General features: G+C 44.5%; 1 protein-coding gene across 2 annotated transcripts in view; it reads left to right on the top strand.

Moving 5' to 3' along the window:
• The first annotated feature begins 1,858 nt into the window (after nt 1–1,858).
• PLPPR2 (phospholipid phosphatase related 2) overlaps nt 1,859–22,373 on the top strand; it is a 26,120-nt gene continuing 5,605 nt past the window's right edge. For both annotated transcript variants that reach the window (XM_087711060.1, XM_087711061.1), the window contains exons 1-7: nt 1,859–2,057; nt 6,283–6,369; nt 9,041–9,229; nt 11,355–11,475; nt 11,567–11,823; nt 14,577–14,753; nt 18,584–18,721. In XM_087711060.1, coding sequence (XP_087567186.1) covers nt 6,304–6,369; nt 9,041–9,229; nt 11,355–11,475; nt 11,567–11,823; nt 14,577–14,753; nt 18,584–18,721 — 948 coding nt within the window. In that variant the 5' untranslated portion in view covers nt 1,859–2,057; nt 6,283–6,303. The remainder of the gene's footprint in view (nt 2,058–6,282; nt 6,370–9,040; nt 9,230–11,354; nt 11,476–11,566; nt 11,824–14,576; nt 14,754–18,583; nt 18,722–22,373) is intronic.

The raw sequence follows: 22,373 nt of genomic DNA, 5'->3' as shown, positions 1-22,373 counted from the left end.
GGCAGATGAAGCAGGGGACGCCCAAGAAGAAAGATGCTATAACAGAGGATGGCAATGCTGACAGACTGCAGACAAAAGGAAGGCCCGAAAAGCTGATTGGCCCCGAGGTATGGCTTAGCTGTACTCCTTGTCTCACATGCTCTAAATGTGACCCTGGCCACATTTCTCATGGGTGGGTGGGTGGGGACTGGGAGGCTGCAGAGTGAACAGGATGACTCACATGGAGGGAACTTTCTGAGTATCGAACTGAATTATGTTTGAAGGTTGGACCCAGATTGTTGGGGGCAATACACTGACTTTGCAAACTGCTCAGAGAGTGATGTAAATACTATGGGATAGCATATAAGTCTGCTATTGTTTTTGCTTTTATAAGGCTTGTGCTGCAGTATTCATGAATTTCCCCTTTGAGGGAGGTTCAAGGGGTTTGAGGGCCACAATAAGAGGATTCAGGGACCATCACTTGCTCTCCCCAGATGTAAAGGATGGCTTTTAAATGCCATAAGCCAGTGTTTCTCAACCTTGGCAACTTGAAGATGTCTGGACTTGAAGTCCCAGAATTCCCCAGCCAGCGAATGCTGGCTGGGGAATTCTGGGACTTCAAGTCCAGACATCTTCAAGTTGCCAAGGTTGAGAAACACTGGCATAAGCTATTGGTGGTGTTGACAGTACGATCACCATATTTCCATTTCCCTCTGCAACGAAGCATCCAAACTCTTGCTTTTATTGTCGCCAAAATAAACAGAGGGAAATGCAGATGTTTGAAATTGCGCAAGGATCTTTCAAGCAATTTTATAACAGATCTTTCCTGATAGAATCGACAGTAAAAATGCAAGCCAAATTTCTTTCTTCTTGCAATTATTTCAATAAGTTAGTGTTAACACCGAGTTACATTTTCTGTAACTAGTAATTCGTGTTTTTTTCCTGTATAAATTGACTGTGAGTTTGAAACGTGTGCGCTCAATAATTGTTGTTAAAGCGTGTTAGGCGACACGTTTGGATTGTTAGGGCTTCATTTTTTCCTGTAGTACTAATCATTGGTAGAAATATGAGGCCAGTGAATTACAGGGAAGCTCAGTTAGATTAGATTAGATTAGATTAGATTAGATTAGATTAGATTAGATTAGATTAGATTAGATTAGAAGGTTTATTTATATGCCGCCCTTTTCCCTGGGCGGACTCAGGGCGGCTCACAATCCAAAAAGGAAAGGGGGGAAAACAGACTTTTCCATATAAGACAATACATAATTAAAACACAACATTCATACCATTCGGGTGGGTTAAAGTCTTTAGCCCCAGGCCTGACGGGATAGCCAGATTCTGAGGGCTGTGCGGAAGGTCTGGAGGGTGGTGAGGGTACGAATCTCCACGGGGAGATCGTTCCATAGGGTCGGAGCTACCACCGAGAAGGCTCTCCTCCGCGTGGTTGCCAGTCGGCATTGACCAGCGGATGGGACTCGCAGCAACAAAGCTGGTTTCTTGAGGGAGGGAAGAAGAAGTAGGACCGTTGTAAGATAAGATGGATCTATGGGATGATAAAAAAGCAATCTTCAAGTATATTGACAACAGTAGGGAACATTGTTATAAATACACATTATTAATAACAGTTATGAGATCATATAATTGTGAATGTATATATGAAATTGATAAAAAAAAGAAAGAATTGGAAGCGAAGCTTTGATTTACTGATTTTAGCTGATGGTGTCACCCATCTGACCAGAAGAGACACAGCCAGCATTTCATTGAATATCCCCTCTTGAAGCATTCTCCTTCCCTCTATCTCCTCCCTTTGTGTGTGTGTGTGTGTGTGCCCGTGCGTGTGTGCATTCATATGTATGTGTTGCACTCCCCTTCTCTCTCTCTCTCTCCCCCTCGTTCCAGCTGCTAATGCAAAATAACGTTTCATCCAGCAACCCGGGGTCTAATTACGATATTGGCGTGATCAGCGTGGATTCCTCGCTCCGTCTGGCAGACTGTTAAAATTGCTTCCTGAAGAGAAAGAGGAGGTGGGCCAAGGAAGCAATGGCTACTGCCTAGAAAGCCACTCCTACAGACAGAAGGTGAGAGATGCAATGGCCGGGCTGTGGGGGGGGGGGGGGATTGTCCTGGTAGCTTGCAATATCTGCCTGGGCTCTTCATTGCTGCTTCTCCATTGCCTATCCACACTAGCATTATTGCAGTTTTGACAATTGCAGTGGTGTGCGTGCGTGTCTGTGTGTGTGTGTCTGTGTGTGCACGCTCTCATGCATGTTTTAAAAAACTGTGTTGCTAAGCTACACTCTTAGAATGCTGAATGCATCAATTCAACACACACACACATGCCTACACACATGTACACACTCTCGCTGTCCTGATTGCTATTTGCAGCAAAATGGTCACTGATGCCATTGGCGAAGCCACAGAGACAGAGGGTCCCCCACTTCTCTTCAGTTGGGCTCAGGGGGGGGGCTGATGAGTTGCCATGGATGTGGGTCACTTGCCAAAGGGGGCAGGCAGCCCACAGATCTTATTGCCGCTGGATTCTGACAACACGGGTTGCAGTGCTGGAGAAGTTGTGCTAGCCCCACGAGCAGCATGGTTCTGTCTTGCAATCTGTGCTGGAAGAAGAGGAAATCATGGAAAGAGGAAGGTGTGTGTGGGGGGGAGCAGTCAGCTCTCAACCCTCCTCTGTCCTGAGGGAAGAGAGTTTTGAATCCTTGTTGCATTTATGGGGACTCAGATTTGGGATGAGCTGGCTTTCTCATAGAGGAATACAAAATACAGTATTAACGTGTACTAATCATGTTGTTTGGAGTTGAGTTTGCATGCTTCTTTCTAAGTAGGGCATTCAAATTTTCCAGTTCTTTGGCCAGAGAGGGATGTGATGCAAGGAGAATTAAGAAAGGAGCAGAGATTAGGAGAAATAGTGAGGGACTGTGACTAAGTAAAGACATAGCAATAGCAATAGCAGTTAGATTTATATACCGCTTCATAGGGCTTTCAGCCCTCTCTAAGCGGTTTACAGAGTCAGCATATTGCCCCCAACAACAATCCGGGTCCTCATTTCACCCACCTCGGAAGGATGGAAGGCTGAGTCAACCTTGAGCCGGTGAGATTTGAACCGCTGAACTGCAGATAACAGTCAGCTGAAGTGGCCTGCAGTGCTGCATTTAACCACTGCGCCACCTCGGCTCATATCTCATATCTTTTTTTCTTATTATATATGAACATAAAGCTGTATTATTTCTATTGCGCTGACATTTGTTTAAAAAAAAGCATAGCTAAGTAATTTCTCTACAAATCGACTGTAAAATTCAATTTTTATTTCTGCTACTTGAGTATGAGCAAATATTCACAGTACTTATTTTTTAATTAATATGCTTAACATGGTTGGATCAGTGATTAAGTAACATCTTATTATGATGAAATTTGCATTAAAACATACTCCTGCTGGCGGGAGAAAACGGTTGGAGCTTCTGGATTCCCAGAGATGCTTGTGTTTTATAACAAGACCACAATCTTAAGTGAAGATGCAACACAATCCTTTACAGATTTGGCTAGACAACTGAGTCTAGGAGATTTATTCCAGTCTGAATAAATCTGGTCTGCAGTGACCACTGATGGGACAAGTTCCTCTTCGATTTCCTTAGGAGTTCAAATTCTCAGCCATGATAAAAGTTTGCTCGGTTCTTTCTATAGACTGCAAAATGTCTGTTCTCTGCTTTGAACTATAAGATACTTACCAAATTCTTGAGCTGAATCCTGCTTTGATTCCATTAATTCACAAAAATTGTCTTACTCTGACATCCGCACATATTCCCTCAGAGAGAGAAGTTTAAAATACCTACTTTAATTTGTCTTTTTCCCTGACTCCTCAGAATCAGAGGCTGGCTGGCTGGCTGGCTAGCTGGTTCCTTGAATCTTTTATGGTTTGGTTTTGAATATTAGATATTAAAATGCATATTCATTCAGAAGAAATCCCTGCATTGATCCATGCTCACAGTAATATGCGCACAAGGTTTCTACAACATAATTTTAGGAGAAGTGGAAATTTGAAGGCAGGAAGGTAGCTTTGGAAAAAAAAATAGTCTATGTATTGCTTTTTCAAAAAATGTATTTTAAAATATTCATTTTTCCCAATTTTACAGGTAGTCTTCAACTTACAACAGTTTGTTTAATGATTGTTCGGTTACTGAAAAAAAGTGGCTTATGGTCATTTTTCACTTTCAACCATTGCAGCATCTCTATAGTCATGTGATTGAAATTCAGATGCTTGACAACTGACTTACACATATACTGTATATATGACGGTTGCAGCAGTGATGGGTTTCCAATTTTTTTAGAACCTATTCTGTAGGTGTGGCCTGTTTTGTGAGAGTGGCTCGGTGGTCATGTGATCAGGTGGGAGTGGCTTGGCAGCCATGTGACTGGGTGGGCATGGCCAACTTGACATCACTCATACCAGTGGTGGGATTCAAATAATTTAACAACCGGTTCTCTGCCCTAATGACCAGCTGGGTAGGCGGGGCTTGGTGGTCATGTGACTGGATGGGTGTGGCCAACTCAACATCACTCACGTTGATGGGCACTTCACCTTAGCTGTTACAATGGTAATAAGGGTTAACCGGAGAGGCAGTTTCTGTAAGCAGGGCAATAAAGATTAGGCTAGAAACAACACCAGAATGTTTCCTTCCTGCCTTCCTTACAGGATTAGCCCTGTAAAGTGGGGAAAAACCAAAAGGAGATTTCTTCCTACAACCGGTTCGCTGAACTGCTTAGAAAGTTACCAACCGGTTCTCCCGAATATAATAGCAATAGCAGTAGACTTATATACTGCTTCATAGGGCTTTCAGCCCTCTCTAAGCGGTTTACAGAGAGTCAGCATATTGCCCCCAACAATCTGGGTCCTCATTTTACCCACCTCGGAAGGATGGAAGGCTGAGTCAACCTTGAGCCGGTGAGATTTGAACCGCTGAACTGCTGATCTAGCAGTAGCCTGCAGTGCTGCATTTAACCACTGCGCCACCTTGGTGAACTACCTGAATCCCACCACTGGGTTGCAATGTCCCAGGATCATGTGATCATCTTTTGTAATCTTCTGACAAGCAAAGTCAATGAGGAAGCCAGATTTACTTAGCAACTGGTTTACTAACTTAACAATTGCAAAGATTCACTAAGCAAATGTAAGAGGAAAGATTGTAAAATGGGGCAAAATTGACTTAACAAATGTTTCAGTTAGCCACAGAAATTTGGGGCTCAGGTGTGGTCATAGGTTGAAAACTACCTGTATTGTATATCACCATTTTTTTTAAAAGCCCAACTAACGGGCATTATTATTTTGTTGTTTTGTCGATGCCGTATCCTCCTTGAATTGTTAGAAGGACTTTATACTTTACACAAACTACTTGACAAAGTAGGGTGACTTTGTTAAACCTGAGCACCTGGACTCCAAAAGAGGAGATGCTTTGGCTTTCATAGAGAACAGTGTTTCTCAACCTTAGTAACTTGAAGATGTCCGGACTTCAACTCCCAGAATTCCCCAGCCAGCATTTGCTGGGAGTTGAAGTCCGGACATCTTCAAGTTGTCAAGGTTGAGAAACACTGTCCTAGCCACTGTCTTTCCACTGAAGAGGATGAAGGTATCTGAGGCTTTAAATCAGTGTTTCTCAACCTTGGCCACTTGAAGATGTCCGGACTTCAACTCCCAGAATTCCCCAGCCAGCGAATGCTGGCTGGGGAATTCTGGGAGTTGAAGTCCGGACATCTTCAAGTGGCCAAGGTTGAGAAACACTGATATAGAATATCGAAGTTGTTGCTTGACCTTAAAGCAACTATTCTCAAACTGTAGGACTTTTGGGGGAAGGAGAAGAATGTCACAAGCAATTTGGAGCCACAAATTTTTTTTTTAACGCGAACAGGCATTTGGAGGCACAATGTTAGCTCTGTAAAATGTTCTGTGGTTTTTGCTACTTATTTTCCTGTCAAAGGCCAAAGCGAGCAAAGCAGTACTGTAACAACAAACTCCTCTGATATTTAGATTAAAATGTAATCATTAAAAATAAGCCATGGTATTTATTCGTTGCCCCAGCTTAATCCTAGGGAAATAATTCTTGAGAGAGCATATATGTTCACTTACTGTTTTAGGGGGCTCAGGGCACAATCCAGTTTGAACACACCTGTCTTAAAATACGATGTTATTCGGAGGAGGGGGGGGGAATCCTGTAGGGAAAAGTTATGCTTGCCTAAAATAGAGAACACAATTTCTTCTTCTGATCCCGCCCCTATAAATCATCATCTTTCTTGCAGAAGTATCCAGGCCTAATTGCTATGGCTGGTGGAAAGCAGGAGCTTAAGAGAAGCATAAGCATTATACCTTGTTTTGTGTTTGTGGAGGTAAGAAAACCAGGGAATTTGATCAACACGTTCCCTATCTATCTATCTATCTATCTATCTATCTATCTATCTATCTATCTATCTATCTATCTATCTATCTATCTATCTATCTATCTATCTATCTCTAATCTCTATCTATCTATCTATCTATCTATCTATCTATCTATCTATCTATCTATCTATCTATCATCTATCTATCTATCTATCATCTATCTATCTATCTATCTATCTATCTATCTATCTATCTATCTATCATCTATCTATCTATCTATCTATCTATCTATCTATCTATCTATCTATCTATCTATCTATCTCTAATCTCTCTCTATCTCTCTCTATCTCTCTCTTTCTTTCTCTTTCTCTCTCTCTCTTCTCTCTCTCTTTCTTCTTCCTCCCTCCCTCCTCCTTTTCTCCTTCCCTCCCCCTCTCCTTCTCTTCTCTTCTCTCTCTCTCATGCACAGACACACTGCCATTCTCACAGTACTAGGAAGGAGTTGTCCCCACTCAAATGCTGCAGCCAGTTCAGTTTAGGGTTATAAGAGTAGCACTGGGATGCAGAGTTTGCATTTTGCAGGGATTGTTCTTTCAAGACTTGGAACCAAAAGCCACTTTGCTAGTGTTCCTGGAAGCTGCTCAGTAGAACTTAAAGCAAAGTTGCCCAAATGCATCTGCTATATTACAAGAAAAGCTGCTTGGGTAATTCACAGCATTGCTTGGGTGGCCTCTGTATATAGACCAGCCCTGCTCTTCCGTGGCACGACAAAACCGCGCTCGTCAAAATAGAATCGCTAAAGCCGCGACGTCATCAATGCGCGTCATCACCACCACGACAACAGCGTGGCAACAGAAGGGCGCTTTAAAATGGCGCCGCGGCAGAAAGCCGATTTCAATTAAAGTAAGGGTTAGGATTAGGTCTAGGGGTTTGTTTTAGGATTAGGTTTAGGGTTAGGTTTAGGGTACTGAGTGCTTGGGAATGCGCGGATTTGCCCTCCGCGATTATGTCATCGCGGTAGGGTCGCGTTTTTCCTTAGCGCTTCGAACGGCGCAAATTAGTCTTCACGCTTATGTCTCCGCGGATAAGGGCTTCGCGCATTTGTGGTGGAACCCTGTTCTTCTTGGTAGATGACTAGTTTTCAGTACTCCATATTCCACATATGGAGGTCATTGTAGGCAGGATGACCAGCATTAACAGATTAGGATTAGAAAAACCTCTGTCATTGTGAGAAGGGAGCATATTGGGATCCCTAACTGTTTCACACCATCTAATCATCTGGCTGTTTGCAGTCAATATCTCATAGTTTTACTAGAGTGTCCCTCCTTTCTTTTAGTGGCCTAGAACACCTCAGCTCTGTAATGTGTTAGGGTAGCCAAGAATTTAGTTAGTCTACTGTTCTAGGGCTACTTACAAACAAGGGTTCAAATCTGAATACCTTCCCCTGAAATAGAACGGTTTTCGAAATTTCTTGGGTAAGTTTTCAGCAAACCTAGAAAAGTCTTCAAATGTTTGTTGATGGCTAGCCATTTGGAAAATACATCTACTTATTTTTCAGACATTTTCATGACACTTTTAAAAAATGAGGAAATGGGACATGGCAATTGTTTATAGATGCAAAATAGATTTATTTCCGTCCCATGAAGAGCATTCAGATGATTCCTGTAAAGTGGATGGACAGAAGAAAACAGACATATATCTGAAATGTCTCTCCTGTCTAATGGAAGCCTGCATTTAGCTTGCTTCCTCTGGGCTCACTCCTTGAATGTTGGCCTGGGATAATTTATGAGCTATGAATTGCAAAAAGGGGAATGTCTGGGGAAAGTGGGAAGAAATCCGTGGCACGACAAAACCGCGCTCGACTAAAGCGCGCCTGATTAAACCGCGTCGCTGACGTCATCAACAGGGCGACAACAGTGAGCACGGAGAAAGAAGGACGCTTTAAATAGCGCTTTGAAAGCAAGCCGATTCAACTTAAAGTAAGGGTTAGGTTTAGGGTTAGGTTTAGGGTTAGGTTAAGGGTTAGGATTAGGGTTAGGGTTAGGTTAAGGGTTAGGATTAGGGTTAGGTTAAGGGTTAGGTTTAGGGTTAGGTTAAGGGTTAGGGTTAGGGTTAGGGTTAGGGTTAGGGTTAGGGTTAGGGTTAGGGTTAGGTTAAGGGTTAGGGTTAGGTTTAAGGTTAGGTTAAGGGTTAGGGTTAGGTTTAGGGTTAGGTTAAGGGTTAGGGTTAGGGTTAGGGTTAGGTTAAGGGTTAGGTTTAGGGTTAGGTTTAGGGTTAGGTTAAGGGTTAGGTTTAGGGTTAGGTTTAGGATTAGGTTAGGGTTAGGGTTAGGGTTAGGGTTAGCGTTTACAGCGTGCTTCTGTCTCCGCGCTGTTGTCGCCCTGTGATGACGTCAGCTACGCGGTTTCGTCGAGCGCGCTTTAGTCAAACGCGGTTTTGTGGTGGAACCAAGAAATCAGGAGGGGGGGGACATAGGAGAGGAACACAATCGCCTTATTTTAGCCCAGGAAGCTGGGTTCCTCTCTTATTCCTCAACCTGGTATCTGAATAAGAAAGGAGGCATAGAAATTTGCATGCCGTGATGGTCAGGTGGCAACCACATGTGATTCCAGAGATCTGAAAGATCTTGCCTCCCATTCTATTACTGGTGTCTGATGTGCCATCCTGTTCTTTTTCCAGCTGGGGATCATGGCTGGCACAGTGGTCCTGGCTTACCACTTTGAGTATTCCGACACTTTCCCAGTGCACTTTCAAGGATTCTTCTGCTATGACAATACTTTGGCCAAACCCTATCCTGGGCCAGAGGACAGTAGCCGAGCACCTCCAGTCCTGGTCTACTCTCTCGTTACTGCTGTTCCCACCGTCACGGTAAGAGATCCACAGGGGATTTGGGAGGAGAGAGGACCCCTGAAGAAGAAAGGCCGGTTAATGGATCTTGGCATACTTTGGCAATGATGGCATACGTACGGCCTCCACTGCGGTGGAATTAATTTCCTTGAGCTGCTAAAGGGGAGAAGTATGAGGGCATCCAGTCATATCTGAAGCTCTGTTGGGAAATGGAGTGAGGATGCATTTGAAGGTTCACAACACACGTCCACTAGAATCAGCTGAATTATTATATTCACATCTCCTGTCTGCTCAGATGCTTCCATCTTGGCTTTGCCTCTCATATAGGTACTTTCAGAATGACCTACCGCATGTACCAACCCAAATTTGTTTCTGTGATGTTTTAATTGTCACACTTTTACCTGGCTTTTCCTCCAAATTGCTCAGGAAAAAGCACACAATTCTCTCCCCATTTATTCCCATAAAAGAAGATATATTAAGAGCAGTGTTAATTCAGATAATTCAACATATAACTGAACATGGGTCTCTCCCATCCAATATCTTCACCAGGATGATGTGCAACATAACTGCTTTTTATCCCCCAACATCCTTTTCCTGCGTAGGGAAAAAAAATGACCAGAAACTACAATAAGGATGTCTGAGCTTCACAAAAGAGACCCTGTTGCACTTCAGCTGTTATTACTCCAGTCAAGCTTGCCCCAGCTCGGTCCCTAGGAAAGGAAGACCCTCGACTTCATTTGATTGAAGTGATGGGTTCTTTGACTAGTGATTGCAGCGAAAGCAGGCTAGAACTGAAGTTCCTGCAAAAAGCATTACAACGTTTTCCCTTCTCCCCAGCCCTTCCTATGGGCCTGGTTCATCATCCCGTAATGTTGTTCTGTAGAGGTGTTTTGAGAAATACTCCGATGTTTGGTGCCACCTGGTGCAATTCACATTCCTTCCCCAGGATCCATGGACTTGAAGACTGGAACAGGCTAATTCTCACACTTCTGGCTTCTCTTAAAGCTGTCACCACCACCATCCCTTTGCATCTCCTCTACCTTCTACATGCCAATTGCCTGTTTCCACTCCCCCCTCCCCAACAATTTATGGCAGAATGCCAGCTAAGCGCTAAGCTGAAGAAGGCGGATCTGACAGGAGCAATCTCCCCCCTTTTTTAATGTGGTCCTCAATGCATCACTTTGCTTCCCTGGGTGACTTTAGTCCATTGTATGGACTTTTCTCTATTGCAACTGCTTCCTCTGCCCCTTGCCTGAGCCCTCCTTGCTCTAACAGCCCTTTCTACACACTGGGCATAGCTGTGCTGCTTGTATTTCATTAGCACTTGGGAATACCCAAGAGCCGAGGTGGTGCAGTACTGCAGGCCACTTCAGCTGACTGCTAGTTCTGCAGTTCAGCGGTTCAAATCTCACCAGCTCAGGGTTGACTCAGCCTTCCATCCTTCTGAGGTGGGTGAAATGAGGACCCGGATTGTTGTTGGGGGCGATATGCTGACTCTGTAAACCGCTTAGAGAGGGCTGAAAGCCCTATGAAGCGGTATATAAGTCTAACTGCTATTGCTATTGCTAATACCTTAGTGGCCAAAGAGAAAATAGAAACACAATCATGATTTGCTTTGAAATAAATCCCCACTGATGTAGTCCTATTGTGCTCTGAAGGGCTACAGATACAATCTACAGTAGAATTGCATTTCCCCCCCAAAAGTCATGTAAAAAACATGTATTTCTATTCTGATCTATGTTAATGCTTTTCAGTCTGTTTTGCCAGCCCTTCCTGAATCTAGGTTACAAAACTCATCCGTAACCTAGAACTTATCTAGGCTACAGATGTGTGTGTGTGGGGGGGAAGTGTCTATATTTATCCTCATGGAAATGCATAGTCCGCTTATCCCTTGACTTGGGCTGGGCTCTCTTGGATCTTTGGAGGCTAGAAAATAGTGTCACCTCCTCTCAAACATCCCCCGCCCCATGCTAAGCCTTAGCAATACTTCCCTTATGAGAGGAAACATCAGGAATCTTGAAGGAATCCTCCCAGCCCTTTTGCAAATCCCTTGGCCAGCCTTTTCCGCACAGAGCTTCCTTTGAACAACCGCTATTAAAGAGGAAGTGCAATTTCTCTTTCTGCTTCTTCCTCTCTCCCACCTCAGATACTTGTTGGGGAACTGGCTGCCTTCTTCTTCCAACCCACGAGGCATAAGGAGAAAACCATCATCTCGGGCGAGTGCTGTTATTTCAATCCCCTTTTGCGCCGCATGATCCGCTTCCTGGGTAAGAGGAGGATGCCCTCCCCCCCCCTAGACCCAGCCGAGTCCCCCAGGCTCTCCTCCCCCTCCTCATTCCTGTCCTTTTCCTTTCATAGGTGTTTATTCCTTCGGCCTCTTCACTACCACCATCTTTGCCAATGCAGGCCAAGTGGTGACCGGCAACCAGACGCCACATTTCCTGTCCGTGTGCCAACCAAACTACACTGTGCTGGGCTGCCAACCACCCCCGGGCACCATTTACGTCACAGACAAAGCAGCCTGCACTGGGAATCCTCTCCTGGTCACTGCCGCCTGCAAGGCCTTCCCCTCCAAGGATGCTGCCCTCAGCGCCTATGCGGTGGCGTACACTGTGGTATGAAGTGGCTGCTGGGTGACAGGACAGGCAGAAAGACGGAGGGTGGAGGGGCCAGTTTTGAGGTCTTTCCAGTAATTTGCCACCCAGTTCCCTTCCCATGCCCTGCCTGAACCCCCATTTGTATCAGTTGGAGTGGGTAGAGGCCAGAGTTGACAATATACACAGGGGCAGAACTGGTTTGGTAAATTCCTCTGAGAAATCTGAAATGCCCTCTGGTGGGCACAGCGTGAAAGAAACATTCACAGGATCTTTTCTCCAGAACAGGAGATTGGGGGGAACTATTTTTTGCGACCAAGCGCTGCCTACTGTGAGCAAAACTTATCACAGCAAGGAAAAAGGATCAGCTTTGATTTTACAGAGTCCTACAGGATTGGGCGGCATATAAATTTATTAAATTACTAAATTACTATTACTAATTACTGTGTCCATTTCGCATTACAAGGCAATAAAACCAAACAGGTCCCTTGATGTTATACAGTGGGGAAACCTAGCTCCTCCTCTTTCTCAGCCGGCTGAATTCTTGCCTATTGGCCCTTCTCGGACCCTGTCTGGGGGCTGCAAGTATCACATGCCATTGACAGAGCAAGAAGTTTTAGAATCTGAAACACTGGACTAATACACACATTGTCTACAACAATAACAACAACAATTTAATTTCTCCGTAAAAATAGGACAAGCTGGATACACTGACATATAGTAGAAATACACCAAGGGGAGGAGGAGTGGGATAGAAGGAAGATGGGTAGAGAGGGCGGGAGAGAGGAGGGGAGGGAGGGTGAGAAGGAAGGGAGGGAGTGGATCTGGAGAGAGGAGTGGTAGAGGGCGAGGGGAAGTAGGGTAGAGGGGGATGATGGAGGGAAGATAGTAAGTTGGAGGGGGGGGCGGAAGAAAGAGGTGTATGGAGAGCGGAAGAGGTAGAGTGGGTTTCTATTTGAGTTTGAGTTTTATTTTATTTATATTTCTGGGGGTATTGCTGACAAGAGGAACTGCTGTGATTATTGTTTAATGTTGCATTTAAGAGCCGAGGTGGTGCAGTGGTTAAATGCAGCACTGCAGGCTACTGCTAGATCAGCAGTTCAGCGGTTCAAATCTCACCGGCTCAGGGTTGACTCAGCCTTCCATCCTTCCGAGGTGGGTAAAATGAGGACCCAGATTGTTGGGGGCAATATGCTGACTCTCTGTAAACCGCTTAGAGAGGGCTGAAAGCCCTATGAAGCGGTATATAAGTCTACTGCTAAGTCTACTGCTATTGCTATTGCATGGCCCCGGTTATGCACAGTATATATGTGACTGTATGAAAATAAAAACATTTTAACACTCAACAATAACAACAACAAAGTATGCTTGGCGTATTCCACTGAAGGTTATTTGAAAAAAGTAGACATTCTAACTAGATAATGATTTAATGCTATGGGAGGTAACCACCTGCTGGTGGTTTAGGATTTTTGAAAGATATGGTAGAATGGTTCCATCTACACTCTGGCTTGAAAGTTTATCCCTTTCCTCCCTGTCCACAAGTGTGATGTGTTTATCCTTTTCCTCCCTGCCTTCTTGCCCTCTGGTTGCGTGGCTACTACTGGGGTTTTCAGGTAGGATGTGCTGATCTGGGTGTTGTACTCCGCTTAACCTCTGCTCAGCTGTGCTGTTTTCAGCCGCCGCAGACCTACCGGGCTGCTGTTAGCCACTGCTGTGGGCAGCCTGCCGTCATACTTAGCTCTGCACCGCTGCTGCTCAGCTGGTCTGCTGCGCTGTTCTCAGCCGCCGCTGGTCTGCCACCGCTCTCAGTCATTGCTCTGGGCCCTCTACTCCTCTGCTACCTAGCTCTGCACCACTGCTGCTCGGGGTCCAGCGTCCTGCTCTCAGCCACTGTTCTGCTGCCACGTCGCTCCATTTCACCGTTGCTGCTCAGTGGCCGGATTGCAACTCACCACCTTCGCTCAGCTGCCGGGCTGGGTTTGCTGCACTGCCTCTCTCTCTCTCAGCTCTGCCACTTCATCTTTCAGATGGGCCACTGGGATGCCTCTCAGCTGGGTCACTCCTCAGTTGGGCCACCTCAAGCCGGGTTTTCAAAAGGAGTTGAAAACTCCTTTCTAGGGCCGAGGAAGAGGGATTGGCCCAAGTTCACCCAGCTGGCATCATGCCTCAGGCAGGACTAGAACCCACAGTCTCCCGGTTTTTACCTTGATGCTTTCATCTGCCGTGACCCGTCAAAACCGCGGAGGACTAAATCGCGCTCGACGAAAGCGCGCATTTGACGTCATCACAGCGCGACGGAAAAAATTAAAAATTGAAATAAAATTAAAATTAAACCAAGCCGATTCACATAAAGGTAAGGGTTAGGTTTAGGTTTAGGGTTAGTGTTAGGTTAAGGGTTAGCGTTAGGTTTAGCTTTAGGTTAAGGGTTAGGTTAAGGGTTAGGGTTAGGGTTAGGTTTGGGGGGGTTAGGGTAAGGTTTTCGCTTTACTTTTACATTTTTCGATCACAGCGCGATGTTTTCGTCGCGCTGTGATGACGTCAAATGCGTGCTTTTGTCGAGCGCGATTTTGTCCTCCGTGGTTTTGTGGTGGAACCTCATCTGCTACTCCAGATTGGGTGGTCTTCTGCCTGCCTTTCCCCCCCCCTTATTTTAAAAAGAGTTGCACCTGGGTTATACATGCATGGTTATGCGGTGCAATATCTTGAGCACCATTCAAGGAAAACGAAGGGCATTTCCGCTAATTTTGTCCTATGCTGTTCTTCCCTTTCTACAGATGTATATCACGCTGGTTTTTCAGCTGAAGGGCTCCCGCTTGGCCAAGCCATCCCTGTGCCTGGCACTCCTCGGCCCAGCATTCTTGGTGGGTGTGGTCCGTGTGGCTGAGTACCGGAACCATTGGTCTGATGTGCTGGCCGGGTTCCTCACTGGTGGGGCCATTGCCATCTTTCTGGTAAGTATTTGGGGGATACTTGACTGCTCAGCCTCTTCACGGAAGGGGAAAGGGTGGGGCTTCCTTCTCAGCATTCAGCCCCCGTCAGCAGGGGGGGGGGGCTTCTGCCGGCATTACTGCTGGTTGGGTGTGCACGCAACCAGTGCGAACCGGTAGGAACCCACCATCAGGACTATTCTGGGAAGGAGAAGCCATTCCAGTCATCATTGCACATTTAGAGTAGATTAGATTAACAGAGTTGGAAGGGACCTTGTAGGTCATCTAGTCCAGTGTTTTTCAACCTTGGCAACTTGAAGATGTCTGGACTTCAACTCCCAGAATTCCCCAGCCAGCGAATGCTGGCTGGGGAATTCTGGGAGTTGAAGTCCAGACATCTTCAAGTTGCCAAGGTTGAAAAACACTGATCTAGTCGAACCCCCCCCCCCTTCCCAAGCAGGAGACCGTACACTGTTTCCGACAAATGGCATTCCAATCTCTTCCCGAAAGCCTCCAGTGATGAAGCTCCCACAACTTCGGAAGGCAAGTTGTTCCATTGTCTCACTGTCAGAAAATTTCTCATTTCTAGGTTGAATCTCTCCTTGGTCAGTTTCCATCCATTATTCCTTGTCTGGCTTTCGGGTGCCTTGGGAAATGGCTTGACCCCCCCCTCCTCTCTGTGGCAGCCCCTCCAATATTGGAAGACTTCTCTCCTGTCTCCCCTGGTCCTTCTCTTCACTGGAGCAGCCATGCCCAGTTCCTGAAATGGTTCTTCATATGTTTCACCCTTCAGTCCCCTAATCATCCTGGTTGCTCTTCTCTGCACTTTTTATAGAATCTCAACATCTTTTTTATAGTGCGGTGATCAAAACTGGATGCAGTACTCTAGGTGTGGCCTTACTAGGACTTTATAGAGTGGTGTTAGTACCTCACTTGATCTTGACTGTATCCCTCTGTTAATGCTACTTAGGATTGCATTGGCTTTTTTGGCTGTGGCTGCACACTGCTGGCTCATATTTAGCTGGTTGTCCACTAAGACTCCAAGATCCCTCTCACAGCTGCTGCTTTTAAGCCTGGTTTCACCCAATCTATATCTGTACTTTTGGTTTTTCTTTCCTAAGTGTAAGACTTTACTTTTCTCTACATTGAATTTCATTTTGTTAGACAGGGCCCAGTGTTCAAGCCTGTCAAGATCCATCTAGATCTTGAGCCTGTCTTCTAAGGTGTTGGCTATTCCTACCAGCTTAGTATCATTTGCAAATTTGGCAAGTTCCCCTTCTACTCCCTCATCTAAGTCAATTATGAAGATATTGAAGAGTACAGGGCTTAAGACAGAACCTTGTGGTACCCCACTGCTTACTTCCCTCTCTGTAGATATAGACCCATTAAGGACTACTCATTGGGTATGGTTTGTCAGCCAGTTACAAATCCATCTGGTGGTAATGCTGTCTATCCCACTTTTTTCTAGCTTGCCAAGAAGTAGGTTGTGGTCTACTTTGTCAAATGCCTTGCGGGAGTCTAAGTATATGATATCCACAGGATTTCACTGGTCTAGTACTAATTTAATCACTATGTTGAAGAAATAAATAAAGTTGGTTTGGCATGATATGTTTTTAACAAACCCATGCTGGCTGCTACTTACTACTTCACTCATTTCTAGATGAGATCTGCCTTTTTTATTATCTTTTCCAGTATTTTCCCAGGAACTAATGTTAGGCTGATTGGTCTGTAGTTTCCTGCGTCTGTTTCCTCCTCTCCCCCCCCCATTTTTTTTGAAGATGGGAACCACATCAGCTCTTTTCCACTCCTCCGGTAGTTCCCCGGTGCTCCAGGGGTTTTGTGGTACAGTGGTTCTGAGATGACATCTGCCAGCTCCTTTAGGACTCTGGGATGTAGTCCGTCAGGTTCCCGTGATTTGTGTCCATCAAGGTCAGACAGGTGTTCTCTTACTATTTTTTTTTTGTTGCTATTTTAACTTTTATATAGTGGCAGTGCTGTGGTTGGAGCTTTTTTACCAGATTTTTCAGACCCCTTTTTAAATATGGCGTGTCGTCAGGCAGTTTCAAAAACTATTCCTTTATCAGTATGAAAGGGTTAAAACTTAAAGGCCAGGCCAGTGATACTATTCTAAGGGAAGATGAGAATCTTGGGGGGACAGCATACCTTATAAGAAACCCTTTATTGTCGTTTTGTTTCCTGGGGGGACTCTGGCACACATTAAAAATGAAATTCTGTGGCCTGCTTCAAAAGTGTATACATACTATACACAACACACATATAGATATTCTATATACGTAGCAATAGCAATAGCACTTAGTCTTATAAACCACTTCATAGTGCTTTTACAGCCCTCTCTAAGCGGTTTACAGAGTCAGCATACTGCCCCCCCAATGATCTGGGTCCTCATTTTACCCGCCTTGAACTGGTGAGATTTGAACTGCCGAACTGCAGCTAGCAGTCAGCTGAAGTAGCCTGCAGTACTGCACTCTAATCACTGTACCACCTCGGCTCATGTACATATATACATATGTCCGTATATACCTACATCCTAATATATAAATACATCTAAATATTAACCACTGTCTATCTTGAATGCATAATACATTTTTGCATTAGTTTCTGATGACTGTGTTATAGTTTTCCCAAATGCAGACATGAATGGGGCCATTTCTTATTTGACTGAAGTGGCATAGCTCTTTTCCCCCACTATCTCTTTGTCCATGCTCTCTTCCTCCTCCTCTGTAGAAGGAAAAATATCTATCTTTTCCTCAAGAGATGGGATGGGAACAGAGGACTCTGTGCAGTCTGTCTCACAGCCCTTAAAGATTTACTGTAGACATTTTCTGTGGTGTATATATTTTGCAAATAATTTTCTCTAATTTTCTTCATATTTGTAAGCAATTTTCTCTATATACATTTGTGCATAGTAAACAAACTGAAAATTTATTTATAGAGTACAGCATAATGCAGTCTGGAGAAGTGGCTATTCTGGGTTGGGGTGACGGAAAAGTAAACTAGGTTGGTTCCTACTAAAACACAAGATAACATTTTACCCCCTTTTGTACGGCTGAGAGGTTCAACCAGTCACTTCCCTCTGCTCAAATGAACACCCTGCCCTCATTCCTTTCGTGACCCGTCAAAACCGCGGTCCACAAAAGCGTGATCGACGAAAGCGCGCATTTGACGTCATCACAGCGCGACGAAAAAAATTAAAAATTGAAATAAAAATTAAATTAAAGCAAGCCGATTCACATAAAGGTAAGGGTTAGGTTTAGCGTTAGGGTTAGGGTTAGGTTAAGGGTTAGGGTTAGGTTTAGAGCGTTAGGGTTACGTTTAGCGTTAGGTTAAGGGTTAGCATTAGGTTTAGCGTTAGGTTAAGGGTTAGGTTTAGGGTTAGGTTTGGGGGGGTTAGGGTTAGGTTTTCGCTTTATTTTTACATTTTTCGATCACAGCGCGATGTTTTCGTCGCGCTGTGATGACGTCAAATGCGTGCTTTCGTCGACCGCGATTTTGTCGTCCGCGGTTTTGTGGTGGAACCATTCCTTTTTGCATTTTAATAAAAAGGCAACTCATGGTTCCTCTGTCATGCCCAGCTATTCACTCCGTACTAGTGAATACTAAAGCGAGTCCACTCCTGACCTAATGGCTCATAACAAGACAGATGGGACAATGATGAAGAAAAATCATCAAGAAGCAGTTGGCAAAAGGAATTGGAAAGGCCAAACAAGAGATTGTGCTGATGGGTTTATCAGTTGCAAAGCTCTGTTGAATGTTCCTTCTGATGCAAAGTACTACGTTGGCAGAAATCAGGGAAAGAGCTCTTTAATGCTGCTCTTCTTCTCTTTGTTGGATAGGTGACATGTGTGGTCAACAATTTCCAAAGCCCTGTCTCCTCCGCCAAGAAAGTTTCTTCACCTGAAAAAGCACCGAGTGTTCCAGTCTTAGGATTGCCCTGTGTTGACAGTTCGCTCAACAAATTAAGTGTGGCTCAGGTAAGAGATATTCCTGACGCACCCCGGAAGGTTTCCTCCTCTTCTTCAGCTTTCTCTTGAATCAAAAACACCTACCCACACAAAAACTCGTGACCCGTCAAAACCGCGGTCCACTAAAGCGCGCCCGACGAAAGCGCGTATGTGACGTCATCAGCAGTGCGACAAAAAAAATTAAAAATAAATTAAATAAAAATAAAAATAAAATTAAAGCAAGCCGATTCACATAAAGGTAAGGGTTAGGTTTAGGGTTAGGGTTAGGTTTAGGGTTAGGTTAAGGGTTAGGTTTGGGGGGGTTAGGGTAAGGTTTTCGCTTTAATTTTAAATTTACCGCTCACAGCGCGATGTTTTCATCGCGCTGTGATGACGTCACGTACGCGCTTTCATCGAGCACGCTTTAGTCCACCGCGGTTTTGTGGTGGAACCCAAAAACATGCACAGGTAGCACTATATTTGAGGCAAAATGCCTTTTAGTGGGCTGCTTCTACCTCTTCAATGCGTTTACATGGCGATTTATGGGACAAGAAGAGGACAGGTTGGTCCAGCTGCCATTTAAATTTCCTACTGTCCTCCTGAAAATCCTATTTTCAAACATATGGGGAATTTGAACTGGAGATTTAATCTAGCTGTTAGGCCTTGTGCCAGGCAGAGCAACCATGAACAGGGGGCTTAAATGAGATGCTGGCATCTGAGGTTGAGGCTGATCCTCTCCCAGCACACCTTCGTCTTCTCTTCAGACCCCAGAATTTTGTTTCCTCACTTACACAGATATCACACACAAAGCATTAGCATCAACAGATTGGCTTTCTCTCTGGGCCCGGGCTGATTATTGCAACACGCTCTACATGGGGCTACCCTTGAAAAGCGTTCAGAGACAGCAGCTACTCCAGAATGCGGCCGCGCGAGCGATATTGGGTACACCGAGGTACACCCACGTTACACCTGTCCTCCGCGAGCTGCACTGGCTACCAATTGGTCTTCGGAAGCAATTCAAGGTGTTGGTTATTACCTTTAAAGCCCTACATGGCTCAGGACCAGAGTACCTTCAAGACTGCCTGCTGCCACATACCTCCCAGCGGCCAGTAAGATCCCACAGATTGGGCCTCCTTCGGATGCCGTCAGCTATACAGTGCCGGCTGGCGGACCCCCAGAGGAGAGCCTTCTCTGTGGCTGCTCCGACTCTTTGGAATCAGCTACCCCCAGAGATCCAGACCTTTCCCACTCTCATGGACTTCAGGAAAGCTGTAAAAACCTGGCTGTTCCGGCAGGCCTGGGGCTGTTGACCTCATTGTTGAGGTCCAGCCCCAGTTATGTGGTTTTATTATTTAAAACTGTCTTTCTTTCTCTCTTTTTTCTCTCTCTTTTTTTCTCTCTTTTTTTCTCTCTTTTTTTTGTAAGCCGCACGGAGTCCTTCGGGATTGGGCGGCATATAAATTTTGATAATAAATAAATAAAATAAAATAAATAAGATTTGACAATTTTCCAGAACAGGTTTATACTCGGGTGGGAGTGAGGCTGAAGGTTTAAGGTTTTAAGGTTTAAGGTTTTTATTTGACTTGTATGCCGCCCTATTCCCGGAAGACTCAGATGGATTATCAGTTTGAAAAGACCCCCTTTTCAAGGGAGGAATAGTTCCTTATCTAACACATAGTATATACCCCCCCTCCCCCCTAACACCCCCCTCCCTCCCCCCCCCCGACTTCCCAGAGCCCGTACACGGTATAGATTTTTAACAAACACAGTCTAAAATATATTGAGACAAAAGAAATTAAAAAAAAGAAGTTAATAACATCTCTACATTGAACTCAGCTTCTTCCTGTTACACTAACTTTGAGCAGTTTGAATTATTCCTGATCTTAAGCATAGGCTATCTGGAATTTCTTAGTCCCATATTTGTTTTGTATATAGTCAATCCATTTTTTCCAGTCTCGTTTATATCTCTCATTTGAATGATCTTTAAGATATGCCGATATTTTAGCCATCTCGGCTAAGTTTGTAACTTTCAATATTTCCCAAATCCTAGCGTTACTCCCAAGCTCTCCTGGGTAACAAAGTAAAGGTGTCAAGTTGGATGGGTGTGGGAAGCAAAACAGGATCTGGAGAGTGAATAGGGAGATCCTAGTTAATGCTCATATATGAATAGGAGACACACTAAATTATCCCTCCACTGGATGGGATGAAGGGCAAAGCGGCTTAACGCTGTTCTTCCAGTCACCAGAGAGAGGATTATTTAAAACCCAGCTCTTCGGGAACTTCCCTAGGTAGGAGATTTCTAGTAAACCCCACATACTGTGACTCAAGAAGTATTTAGTACCATAGCGTTATTATACTAAATAATTAAATGAGGAACCAGAATGAAGGATAATTTTTTTTATTTTTTTTTATTTTATCAATTTCATATATACATTCACAATTATATGATCTCATAACTGTTATTAATAATATGTATTTATAACAATTTTTTCCTACAGTTGACAATATACTTGAAGATTGCTTTCTTATGCTTCCCATAGATCCATCTTATCTTACAACGGTCCTACTTCTTCTTCCCTCCCTCCCTCTTTCCTTCCCTCGTTTCTTCTCTCCTACTCCCCTTCCTTCCCTCCTTCCTTCCCTCCCTCCTTCCCTCCTTCTCTCCTTCCTTCCCTCCTTCCTTCCTTCCTTCCCTCCTTTCTTTTCTCCTTCTCTCCTTCCTTTCCCCTGAAGGGGAATTTTAGTAGCTTCTGCCATCTCTTATAGAGAACTTAATCTTAGGTGAAGATAACAATAGTAAGAAGAAATCAGTGAAGCAAAACCTGTTCAAGGAAAGTGTTGCTGGAAAGCACTAGGTCAGTGTTTCTCAACCTTGGCGACTTTAAGCTCTGCTGGCTGGGGGATTCTGGGAGTTGAGGTCCACAGGACTTAAAGTCGCCAAGGTTGAGAAACACTGACCTAGGTTTTAAGGGAGCGTTGCCATCTACACTCCCTTGTTTGAGTTGTGCAGCCATACGGATTGAGTTAAACAAACAAACACATGTGAAACTCTTCCAGATTAGGCATTAGGAAGAAAGAGAAGAAAGGGGGGTAGGAAGGAGGGAGGGAAGGAGGGAGGGAAGCAAGGAGGGAAGGAAGGAGGGAAGGAAGGAGAGAAGAAAGGAGGGAAGGAAGGAGGGAAGGAAGGAGAAAAGAAAGGAGGGAAGGAAGGAGGGAAGGAAGGAGAGAAGAAAAGTGGGAAGGAAGGAGGAAAGGAAGGGGGAAACGAAGGAGAGAAGGAGAAAAGAAAGGAGGGAAGGAAGGAAGGAGGGAAGGAAGGAGGGATAACAATTAAACAATTGTAGTCAAATGGAGGTATAATGATGGTAATATGTATAATTATCTGAGTTAAAATACTTCAGTTAATATGAATTATGCTTGATGACTGTGGAAGAGATGCACGAAAGTCTTTTGAAACCAACTGATACACTTTCTACAGTATGTAAAAAAGGAAGATTTTATGTGTTGTGTTTGTTTTGAAAAAAAAAATAGGCATCAGAAGGGAAAATGGGGGAGGATTAGGGAACCTCAAAGGGGGAAAGGCTAGAAAGTCAGGCGGATCATGCTTGGATGCCCATCATAAGTTGCTAATGAAAACCAGGTGCTGCTATCACAACGTTGCACGGATCTCTGGGGAAAGACT

This window comes from Thamnophis sirtalis, unplaced genomic scaffold (genome assembly GCF_051295495.1).
Source record: "Thamnophis sirtalis isolate CommonGarterSnake01/CBP01778 unplaced genomic scaffold, rThaSir2_p1.2 scaffold_3, whole genome shotgun sequence".
NCBI classification, from domain to species: Eukaryota; Metazoa; Chordata; class Lepidosauria; order Squamata; family Natricidae; genus Thamnophis; species Thamnophis sirtalis.
The sequence above is the reverse complement of the archived record's forward strand: the minus strand, read 5'-3'. Positions and strand labels throughout refer to the sequence as shown.